General features: G+C 51.8%; 1 protein-coding gene across 2 annotated transcripts in view; it reads left to right on the top strand.

The window, feature by feature from the left end:
• Positions 1–5,153: 5,153 nt before the first annotated feature.
• RBM19 (RNA binding motif protein 19) overlaps positions 5,154–12,002 on the top strand; it is a 124,379-nt gene continuing 117,530 nt past the window's right edge. For both annotated transcript variants that reach the window (XM_082416784.1, XM_082416785.1), the window contains exons 1-7: positions 5,154–5,320; positions 7,485–7,667; positions 8,046–8,171; positions 8,354–8,392; positions 8,674–8,866; positions 10,072–10,280; positions 11,887–11,967. In XM_082416784.1, coding sequence (XP_082272910.1) covers positions 5,285–5,320; positions 7,485–7,667; positions 8,046–8,171; positions 8,354–8,392; positions 8,674–8,866; positions 10,072–10,280; positions 11,887–11,967 — 867 coding nt within the window. In that variant the 5' untranslated portion in view covers positions 5,154–5,284. The remainder of the gene's footprint in view (positions 5,321–7,484; positions 7,668–8,045; positions 8,172–8,353; positions 8,393–8,673; positions 8,867–10,071; positions 10,281–11,886; positions 11,968–12,002) is intronic.

The following is a 12,002-nucleotide window of genomic DNA, read 5'->3' as shown; positions in this document are numbered from 1 at the left end:
TCTGAACGTGTTTATACATGATCCTCTGGCGCTATCTGCTGGCCAGTCTCTAGAGCTGCAGACAGGCTTTCTAAATGGGCAGCGCAAAGACCCATTGAGAAAAGAAGCCTCTTACCCAATAAGGAAAAGCAGGAAAGGGAATGGGGGGTGGTGGGATATGATGGACATTAACAAGAGCACTGATATTGGGAAGGGAAGGAAGTAGGAGTGCGCAGAAGGAGAAGTCAGGCTGTGCTGCGGTGTCACAAGAGGCTTCGGCTGACCTTCCAGAGAATTCTGAAGATGGGCTGAGACTTCAGGGTTGCCCTTAGTTGGACAAGGAGGCTGGGCCTCTATAACCGCTCCCCCACACACATCAATCAGTCACTGGGCCAGGACCACGCAGGACGGGGTGAGGCAGCCTCCTGCCGCTGAGGAGGAGTCCTACGAACCATCCTGAATTCACGGAAGGGGAGATGGGCGGCCCTTCACATCACCCACCCGAGCGAGCAGAGGCAGAGGCAGCCCCTGCCCAGTGAGGCTTCCGTCTGGGGGCAACAGGCATCAAAAATGTGGACAAGCGAATATCTATGGGATGACAAATGGCTGAGGGAGGTGGAGGGTGGTTTCAGAGGCCAAATCAGTGTGGCCCTGACGTAGACTGTGGTGTCCTCTCTGAGGATGGGGCATTTAAGCTGAGGCCCCTGGGATGAGCTGGACTTGGGCAGATGAAGAGTTGAAGGGGGAGGCCAGGATATGCAAAGGCCCTGGGGTGATGTGTCTGTCTCCGAGGGCTGCTGTAACAAATCACCATGATCTGGGTGCCTTAGAACAACAGAAATGTATCCTCTCACGGTTCTGGAGACTCTACAAGTCTGAAATCAAGGTGTGGGCAGGTCATGCTCCCGCTGAAGGCTCTGAGGGAGAATCTATTCCTGGCCTCTTCTACTCTGATGGTTGCTGGCAATTCTCATCTTGTGGCTGTATGACCCAGGCTCTGCCTCTGTCACCATGCAGAACTCTCCCTGTGTGTCTGTGTTTCCACGTGGGCTCCTTGTAAGGACACCGGCCATTGGAATAAGGGCCCACCCTAAATCTAAAATGACCTCGAATGACCTCATCTCCAGATCCTTCACTTAATTACATCTACAAAGACCTCATTTCCAAATAAGGTCACATTTACAGGTTCCAAGGACTACAATATATCTTTGGGAGGAGGGGGGACACAATTCAACCCATGGCAGGTGAGAACAAGGTTTGCACATCTGAGAAGCAGAAGTGGCTGGTATGGCCAGAGCTGAGTGGAAGGGGAGCAGAGGTCAGCAGATGGACCTCGTAGGACCTTGAGGCTGAAGTCAAGAAATGAACTGTCTTTTCAAACCAGATCCTCTTTGGTAATCGGGTAGCTGTCACCGGGGGCAGTGGAGTGACCAGGCCATGTGTCTCTCTTCCTGCAGGTTGACCTGGCCTTGTCCTCAGGGTGCGTGGGGCTCCCAGAGAGCGTGGCAGCACACGGGCCCCGCGTCATCAAGGCTCAGATGTGGTCCCGCCGCTTCTGCTTCATTGTGTTGCTTAGTACCACTCTCCCAGCGGGTCCTGATGCAAGAAGGGGAAACGGGCTCTCTGCCAATGGGAAGAACTCTGAGGCTCCACGCCGAGGATGTGGAGAAAGGGAGGGAATAACGGAGGTCATCCTAGCACTCGCTTCATCAGAGCTGGATTGGAATCGTGGCTGTGTGACTTGTGAGCTGCAACATTTACACTTCCCTTTACTCCTCTCAACAAACAAATGTGGGTAATAGCTAGTTTACAACACCGCTGCCACGTGGATCAGGGACAAAATGTGGAGTCCCAACTCTTCCTCCCCAACTTAATCACACCATTGCCTTAAGCCCCTTCTCCACATAACCCTCCAAACAAGTCAATTGCCAGCTTTCAAGGCTCACCACCTCCAGGAAGCCTTCCCTGATAGCATGCCGACCCACCATGACCAGAGCGCTACCTTTGGAAAGCCCTTCTAAACAGTCAAATAAGTGATGCCTAAAATGCTTTGTGGCATTACCTTTTCTACTTAAAATGTCTCAAGCCCCCAAGCCATGCGCCCCAAAGAGCCCAGCTTCTGCATTTGGTAAATGAATTAGATTTTTTAAAAAATAGATCAAACACTCACCCCTTCCCCCAGCCATCCTGTTTGCCTTCCTAGAGGAAATCACTGTTACCAATTTCTCATCTATTCCCCCAGAGATAGCCAAGCACGGGATCAGCAAACATTTTCTATAAAGAGCCAGGCAGTCAATAGATTCGGTTTTGCAGGTATATGGCCTTGGTCGCAATGACTCACCTCTGCTGTCTCCAAAAGCAGCCACAGACAAGACATAAGTGAACACGTGTGACTTGGTTCCAATAAAATTTTATTGATGGACAGGGAAATGAGAATTTCATATCATTTTCACGAGTCATGCAACGTGATTCTTCTTTTGATATTTTTTTCAACCACTTAAAAATGTGCAAACCCTTCTCAGCTGTGAGGCCATGACAAAAACGGCGACAGGCCACATCCGGCCCAGGACACGGTTTGCTGCCCAGTGTACAGAAGCAGGCGTGTAGAGAGACCCCCGTGCCTTTCTGTTCTACACCAAAGGGAATATCCTTAAGCACCGTGCTTTTTGCCCTTTTATAATATGCCTTGGCAATTATTCCACCTCTATAAATACTGACCTCCTTCATCCTTCTCTTTTAATCTTCAAAATGTCTCTTTAAAGAGATAGTTAATAAACTCTTTATTTTAGAATCTCTTTCAATGTACAGAAAAGTTGTGAGGATACTGAGTTCCCACGCACCCTACAGCCAGTTTCTCCTACTGTGAACATTGCTCTGGTACGTTTGTCACAAGGAACGAACCTGTATTGATATGTTATTACTAATGGAAGTCCGTGCTTTGTTTGGGTTTCCTCAGTTTTCCCCTGATGTCCTTTTTCTTTTCCACAATCTCATCTGGGATCCCACATTCCACTGGGTCCTCCTGCGTCCTGAGGCTGCTCCTGGCTGTGACAATTTCCCAGACGTCTCTGGTTTTGGATGACCTCCACAATTTTGAAGAGTTCCGGTCAGGGATTTTTGTAAGATGTCTCCCCTCCTACCCTATTGGAGTTTGTCTGACATTTTTTTATAATTAGATGCCTCATGTGGAGGAAATCAAGTGTCCAACTTTCTCTCCTCTCTCCATCCTCCAACCCTTCCAAGATCTCTCCCCACGGCTGGCCTTTCCCTGGTGGGACATTAATTACTACAGAGCCTAGACAGACTTCTCATTGCCTGAGTACATTTGTGAAGGCAGCCGTGATTGATTGGAGCTAGTTTAGATTTTAGATTTACCTGCTTTTTTTTTTTATTTTTTAAATCCCCGTGTCTAATCAGAGAGCCCAGCCTGGTGGGGGCCAGGTGCCCCTGGATAATATTTGGTGGGAGAGAAAAGGAGGCCGGAGACAAAACGGGAAGGCAGGAAAGCAGGAAGGCTAATAATAATGTTACAACCTAGCTGTTTATTAAAAGCCCAGGGATATACAGCCCAGGAATGGTTCTTCCTTTCCCCGACATGTGGGGACCATATTTTCTTGGCCCAGAGTTGGGTCGTGCGATTAGCCGAGAGCATTCCATTTTCTTTTAATACCTTTGAAAGGCCTTCTGATTTGTGAATTTCTTTAGGGAAGGCTACGTTTAGTTGCACATTTTAATAAAGGCAGTTCCTGAAAATAATAAAAAGAAAAGTACGTGAAACCAGGCCTGGCTGGGGAACCCACACTTGCCCTCTCATAAAAGGCTAAGATCTCAGCGCTGCCTCGTAAAGCTTGCTCCGGCCTGTTCTGACCAGGGTTGCGGTGTGCAGAAAACAACCCCCTAATTGTCATTTAATTAAAGAGCACTTTCATACATATCAATAAATAGCTGTTGAATAAATGAATGACTTGGAAACACAGTGACCCCTTGTCACCTACTCTAGGCTTGAGGGTACGTTTTTACATGGGTGTGTGTGTTTTCTTTGAATAGACAGTCTATGTAAGATGTGGACAGGGCGAAGTCTGACCTTCAGAGTAACCTACTACCAAGCAAGTAAATCCTCAAGTAATAGGTTGAAGAGACATGCCAACATCCTTTCCCCGGAAACTGTGAACATGACCTTACTTGGAAAAGGTTCTTTAGAGACATCAAGTTAGGGATCTTGAGATTAGACCATCCTGGATTTAAGATGGGCCCTACACCCATCTTAGCAGGTGTCCTAATGAGAGAACAGAGAGGGAGATAGATTGATTCAGACACCAGAGGAGAGAAGACCACATGAAGACGGAGGCAGAGATTGGCGTGATGCAGCCACAGAGCCAAGGTTCCCCTGGAGCCACCAGAAGCTAGGAAACTAAGGAAGGGTCCTCCCTCAGAGACTCCGGGGGCAGCTCAGCCCTGCTGACACTTTGATTTTGGATTTCTGGCCTCCAGAACTGTGAGAGAATACATTTCTGTTGTTTTAAGCCACTAAGTCTCAGGAAACTTGTAGTAGGTGGTAGGGAAACAATACACCCCATAATCCTATGTCGACTGAAAAAAAAAATGCACAATCTAAAAATTGAGAATTGTATTTTATTCGGCAGACTTACTGAGGACTTAAGCCCAGGAGGATACAGCTTCTCAGATAGCTCTGAGGGGCTGTTCCAAAGAGGTAAGGGAGATGACAGGATATATGACTTTTTCCACTTGGGGGGAAAAAAAAATGTAGTTGAATATCAAAAGATTACTGCTAATCACAAAAACAGACATCTCGAGTTAATGATTTTAGCACTTTTAGTATGGGAAGATGCAAGAGCCTAGGCTCATTGAAATTATTCCTTTGATGTGCATCTTAACTATCTTGGGCCAGGATCCTGTTTAAGTACAGGAAGTGGCTAAAACGATGATTTCCGAGCCTAAGCAGAGCTAAAATGCTGTTCTGCCTACGGGCAATCCCCCGCCAACGTTAGGGACCAGCGCCCCCTGGCGGCCTGGCCACTACGTTGGTCTCTCCAGGCGCCGCCAAACAGCCTGCGCCTGCGCAGAATGCAAGCGCTCAGGCCCACCCCTTGGAGGGTGTAACTTCCTTGGGTTGCTCTCTTTGGCCACGCCTACTTCCGGAGGGGGGTGGGCTACGCCTGGAGCACGTGACTCGGTTCCGGCTTGCGGAAGATGGCGGCGCCCAGAGCGGTAGCGTGAAATTTGGTGGTGGTGGTGGTAGTCGCAGGCCATTCGTGCTGGAATCAAAACAGTGGAACCGTGCGCCATGTCGCGACTGATCGTGAAGAACCTCCCAGATAGGGTGAGTACAGAGCCTGGACTTGAGAATCTGAAATTGGGACCAGCTAGGAGCTGGAGGTTGGGAGGGAGGTGCCTGAGGAGAACTGAGGGGCTTTATCGATCTCGGGCAGGATTCCCGGAGGATTCAGAGCCCGAAAGGGGCAGGCTTCTCGGCACATTCCCAGTTGACATTTGGGAGAGAGGGACAGTGCCTGCTCGGGGTTTCACAGCCGGCCCGATGGTACGTGATCCCAGCCAGACACCTCCTTCCCCGGGACGTGCCAGCCCCCACGCTGTGTCGAATGCCTTTGCTCCCACAGCCCTCTTGTCAGTCGCTGTTTTGGGTTGACTCGTGACTGGGTCAGACACTGCGCCTGTATCCCTCTCCCACTCGGGACACTGTCTGGGAGGAAAGTGGGGAGCAATAGACTGAAGACCTGCGTTCCAGTTCCCACTCCCGCCTTTAGGGAAAGTAGGAATAAATAGTCTAAGAAAACTGAGTGAGTGTGCAGGGCTTTAAACCACTTATTGAGTAAGTGGGGAGGGGTGACCCAGTCATACTTGTCTCCGCCTAGAGTCCGCACAGAACCTGGCACGTGGTAGGTATCCAGTAAATACATGCTGAATAAATGAGTGAAGAAATAGTTGAATGTGTGGTGTCAGACGGTTAGTGCTTTGTGCCCAAGTGGATCATCTGTACCTATTTCACTATGACTTTTCTTGGATAGAGAGGCCACGACTGGTGTGGCCAGTAAACTCATTCCCAAAATACAAAATGTGCCGTTTGGATGGCATGAGAGATCTTGTGTACTCCTTAGAAAGAGTGAGAACATAAAACCATTTCTGTTTCATTGTTGTGGTTTTTTTAACTTTACCTTCCCCCCCGCCCCGGCGGATGGGGGGGCACCTATCATACGATTTTTAAAATTCAGTATAAAACGAAAAGCACAGTGTTTTGTTCCATCCTAGCCTCCATCTCTCTCCAGGAGTAACCATCTTTACGGCTTGCATCTCTTGACAAGTTCCTCATCTCAAAACCCTTAATGTAACTACATAGTAAGCTCTCAAAGCGTTAGCTACTACTACTACTGTTATTAACTCTTTCATTCCTCAAACAAGACATGCAATGGTAAGAGACACAGTCATACTGAGAAGCAAAATGAGACGGTAGTTGAGAGGGGAAGGAAGGGTAGCCATGCTAAAATCCTCATCCATCAGAGTGAGGCATCAAGAGACGCTATCTAAAGCTGACGGATGGATCAATAATAGATACTTTTTAAGTGTACTGTTTAGGATAAATGATGGAAGAATTAAAAACAATAAATAACAGTGTGGAGGGAAGGGATAGTTAGGGAGTTTAGGGTTGACATGTACACACTGCTATATTTAAAACGGATGACCAACAAGGACCTACCGTATAGCCCCGGGAACTCTGCTTAGTGTTACGTGGCAGCCTGGTTGGGAGGGGCATCTGGGGGAGAATGGAGACACGCATATGTATGGTTGAGTCCCTTTGCTGTGCACCTGAGACCATCACAACATTGTTAATCGGCTCTACTCCAATAGAAAATAAAAAGTTTAAAAAAAACCCAATAAATAACAGAGACCGGAAGGGAGGAATAGATGATGTAGGTTTTTTATCTTTCATAGTGGGAGTCAGCAGATAGTCATTGGGTAAATAAGCCAAGAAATGAAAGTGAGAGCTCAGTATAGGGACATAGAGCCATGCTTATGAGGAGTCCTAAAAGCAAGCCGTAAAGATGGATACTCCTTTCTACCACAATTAGCAGGCACTGTGTAGTTTACCATTTCCTTAGTTCACACGTCATTGTGACAGGCATTTATTAGGCGTCTACTATGCCGCAGCCGTGATGCTGGGCTGCTTGTACGATAGGTCTCCTTAGCCTCCTAGCAGCCCACAGGATAGGAAGATTTCAGTGCAGTCATTGTGAGTCTTGATTTCCTCATCAATGAAGTGGGGAAGGGCCTTGCTCAAGGTCACACAGCGAGTAAGTGTTGGAGCCAGAGCTGGAACCGGGTCCACCTGCAAAGCATGCTCTGCCACCACCCCTTCTAAGGTCACCTCCGGGGAATCCCAGGGCCTCAGGTTCCCAGCCCTTTTTGTCCCCTTGGCTCTGAGGGTTCCCCGGCTCCTCCCCCCACCCATCGTCCCCTTTCCATCCTAGATGAAGGAGGAGCGTTTCTGGCAGCTGTTCACTGCCTTCGGCACGCTGACAGACTGTAGCCTCAAGTTCACCAAAGACGGCAAGTTCCGCAAGTTCGGCTTCATCGGCTTCAAGTCCGAGGAAGAGGCCCAAACAGCGCTGAACCATTTCAACAAGAGTTTTATCGACATGTCCCGGATCACGGTGAGTGGGTGTGAATCTCACCCTCTCCTGCCTGTCAACAGTGACCCACCGGCTCTTTCTCTCCACGCTCAAGTCCAAAGCCTGTCCCCTTCCGGACCGTGACATCTTTGGTCTTCCTCACTGTTCTCAAGTTCCCATGCTTGTGAATCCCCTGCAGCGTTTGCGGAAACAGTTTCCCCAGAGCTTCTGATTCCGTATGCTGGGGGAGGGGATGCAAGGATTTGCAGGTCTCGCAGGCTTACAGGTGATGGGGATGCTGCCGGTCCCAGGGTGAGCGGCACTGGTCTACATTATTCATCCACTCGCCCAGTCAGTGGCTGAACGGCCTGTGCCGGGCGTGGTGGCAGCTGTCATCATCCCCCTCTCTGTCCCTCGCAGGTGGAGTTCTGCAAGTCGTTTGGGGACCCGACAAAGCCCCGAGCCTGGAGCAAGCATGCCCAGAAAGCAAGCCAGTCGAAGCCACCTCCGAAAGACAAAGACTCCATCTCCCCAGAAACTAAGAAGGTGCATGCATGGTCACTCCTGGCCGCATCCGGGTGTCAGCAGGGTGGTCACCCCGGGAAGGCAGGGGAGGGGGAGGGACCTGAGAATCCCTCTCGGATGGTTCCCGAAAGCAGCCCTCCCAGGGCAGTGCGTTTCCATCTCCTTTCATCGTGACCCTCACCACCTGTGCCTTCTGTTTTTAGGATGACAAGAAGAAAAAGGTAGCGGGTGAACTGGAGAAGGTGAGTCTGTCCTGGTGACAAGCGGAGGGCGGGCAGCGAGGGCGGGCCCGGCAGGCAGCGCCTTGCCGTGGCTGTGGCTCCTTCGTCTTTCTGTCTGATGAAGAGTCCACGCCACCCTCCCTGGGACTGACCCAGCTGGCCCCAGGGGTCCTCTAGAGACTAGGGGAAATGGCCTCAGAAGATGCGCTTACCCTCCGAAGAGTTAGCAAGGGTGAGCCCTGCCTGAGCCTTCTCTGCCTGTTCTGCCTTCTTCCCGCTTCCCTGCCGGCCGGCGCCTGCAGCTGAGGGAAGATAACGAGTTCCAGGAGTTCCTGTCGGTTCACCAGAAGCGGGCGCAGGCGGCCACCTGGGCGAACGATGCCCTGGACGTTGAGCCCTCGAAAGGGAAGAACAACTTGGCCAACGACTACCTGAACTTCGACTCCGACTCAGGGCAGGAGAGCGAGGAGGAGGGAGCCGGGGAGGCCCCGGAAGGTAAGGGTGTGCCCCCCGCCCGAGTGCGCGCCCTGCAGCGCCCGGGCCTGTGCGCACGTGACCTGAGGCCCCTCCGCGCCGGGCCCAGGAGACAGCGAGTCAGACGCTGCCCTGTGGAGCAGTGATTATCCCGCGTACGGGTACGTCGGCTTTGACCGATCCTGGTTCCTTATTTAGTCAGTTGATGACTCACTCAAATATTGATTGAGCACCAACTGTATGCCAGGCGCTGCTTCAGGCATTGGGGATATAGGAGTGAGCAAAAGACAGGGAAGCCTGCCCCCGTGGAGGTGTCGCCCTGGTTGGGGAGAGAAACAATAAAGACATTGGTCTCCTATTTAGTATATGATATGAACGCGAGTGCTGTGGGGAGAAAGCAGGAAAGGGAGGAAAGTAGGAAAGGGGATGGGAGAGTCACCGGGGAAGGCCTCCGAGGAGGTGGCCCTTGAGCAAAGGAGGTGAGGGAGTGAATCTCTGTCCTCAGAAAGGGGTCACGGTGTCATGGGGGGGCCGTATGGACCTGTGAGCGACTGTAGCTCAGAATGGTGAGTGCCGTGGTCGTGGGGCGGGAATCGACTTTGGTTAAAAGGTGAGGGAATGAATTTAACGTGAGTTTTATGGCTGGTAAAGTCTCTGTGCAAAGCTGGGATCCGAAGGACTCACTGGGAGTTGGTGGGACTCAGAAGGGATGGGGGGAGAGAAGGGGTTCCAGGCAGAGGGAACAGCATGGCAAAGGCGCAGAGGGAAGGAAAAACAGGAACTTGGAGGGGGGGTTCCACATGGCTCAGGGCGGCTGCAGCAGTGGGAGCTGGCGGAGAAGCCAGTGAGCTCACCGGGCCCGACGAGGAGTTTGGGTTTCACCCTGAGAGCATCTGGGAGCCCCTGGTGTGTTTTGATCAAGGAGTGAGAGTCCTCTCTGTAGGCTCAAAAAAGTCACGCAACCTCGCAGTTGGCGAGGCTGGTGAGGGAACCCCGAAGTTCTCAGTGTGTAGCACGGAAACTGTCAAAACTCCATCAGTTTCTCCCCATTTGACGGTGTTTATTCAAGGACCTACTGGGGACTGGCTGCTTGGCACGGGGCCCCTGGTCACCTCAGGCTTGGCACCTTACGTGCCACCCATCGGTCACACCCCCATGCTGTCTGCCCTCCAGCCCTCTCATTTGCTCACACCCGTCACCGGCTCCCAACCTCTCCGGTTTTCCAGAGGAGGACAGCGGCCTCGAACCCAAGGCAGCCGTACGGAAGGAGCTGTCGGACATGGATTACCTGAAATCCAAGGTGGTGGAGGCCGAGTCGCCATCGTCAGGGGAGAGTGAAGACGAAGCCGTGAACTGCGAGGAGGGGAGCGAGGCCGAGGAAGAGGGTTCCTGCACCACCCCCGCCCAGCAGGACCGGGAGGCGGCCCGAGCCGAGGTGCGTGTGGATCGGGGTGAGCTTGGGAGCCTGGGGAGGGAGGAGGTCTGCTTGGCCCTCACCCACGTTCCCTGCAGCCCCTTTGTCGGGGCCTGTAACATCGGGGAAAGACAGCTCAGCGGCCCAGAGACCTGCCTTCAGGTCTCGGTACTGCTGCTTGCTTGCTGTGTGACCCTGGGCAAGCATGTTCCCTCTCTGAATTTATTTCCTGTTGCTAACGCAGAGGCTGCCCGCCCCTCTTGACTTGGGGGAGAGGGGGGTGTAAATGAGCTGAAAAAGTATCCCAAGCATATTGTACTGTGTAGTTACTAGCAAGGTAGACAGGTGTGAGCCCATAATCAACAATAATGCATGAAATTAATTGAGCACTTACTACATGTGAGGTTCAGTACCTGGCGTGTCATTTATCATTGAATCTCACAGGAATCTTGGGGGATGGGGATTCTTGTCCCCTTTTACAGGTGAGGAAACTGAGGCCCAGAGAAAGGAAGTGACTTGCTCAAGGTTTCGGCTGGGAAGTGGTGGGGTCAGCACCTAGACCCAGGTCTGCTGGGCTCTGGAGTCTAGATCATCAACATGGGTGCTTCCTCTGGGGATGGCCGCCCCGTCTTCCACCCGGGGGTCCTCACACATCCTTTGGGTCTTCATTCCTTCATCTCCCTCCTCCTCTTTCTCCTTCCCCCTCTCCCTCCGTTCATTCTCTTTCCCTTCTAATTGCCACCTCCTGTCCTTTTCTCCTAGAGATGTATATTCTAAAGAGGTAGTCGAGTGTGGCTGAGTCAGGGAGCCGTGGGTTCAAATCGCAGCGCTGATGTGGAGTAGCCATGGGATGGGGTGAGGTGCTTCTCTTCGGGCCTCTGATCTTCATCTAAGGCGATGTGCAGCAGAGCACGGGTCTCTGTGTCCAGTTTTCAAAACCCCTGCACCTGGGTGCGCACTGGAAATCACAAGTTCCAGATTTCAGGGCGATACCCCTTAACTTATACAGGGCAGCACCCCATAAAAGCACATGACTATTTCTGCAGTGAAGCTAGAAATGATTACTCATCTACTTGGGATAGACGTAAGCCCTAAATTGTGACGTAACAGCTCAGAGCAGGCTTTGCCGGCAAATGAGTCCAAGTCAGGGCAGGTTTTGTTACCAAACGAATTAACCAAAAGATTAGGTTTTTCAGAGCTGTTTCGATTCTAAAACTACAGAAGACATCCCAAACCCTGTAAGATTGTCTCAGAGATTCGAGAGGACAGCTGTATCTGCAAAGTATTTTGCACAACATCTGGCACAGAATAAGCCCTAAATAAGTGGTAGCATGTGTCACCGTACCTCAGGGCTCCTTCCCAGGAGGTCTGCTCCTTCTGCGAGCAGGCCCCCAGCGAGCCGGCCTGTGGTTCCGGCCCTCATCTCAGGGGCACATGGAGGCTTGGCACCTCCTGCCGCAGGCTCTGGCCAGACTCCACGTCCGTGGCAGGCACGATGCTTCCGGCATTGCCAGCTGGCCCTGGCGCCAGGGGCCTTGGAGCGTTCACTGCGACGCCCGGGTCAGCACCTCCTGCGGCTGCACCAGGGAGCTCACCGTGGCCGTTTCTGTTCTTTGCCATCACTCAGACCGAGAAACCAGCCAACCAGAAGGAACCCAACATCACCCACACCGTGAAGCTGCGGGGAGCCCCGTTCAACGTAACAGAGGTACGCGCCAGTAACGGGACGGGGTGAGGAGCCCC

This window comes from Balaenoptera physalus (genome assembly GCF_965194825.1).
Source record: "Balaenoptera physalus genome assembly, chromosome: 12".
Classification (NCBI taxonomy): domain Eukaryota; kingdom Metazoa; phylum Chordata; class Mammalia; order Artiodactyla; family Balaenopteridae; genus Balaenoptera; species Balaenoptera physalus.
Note: the sequence above shows the minus strand (reverse complement) of the source record. Positions and strands in the feature narration are given on the sequence as shown.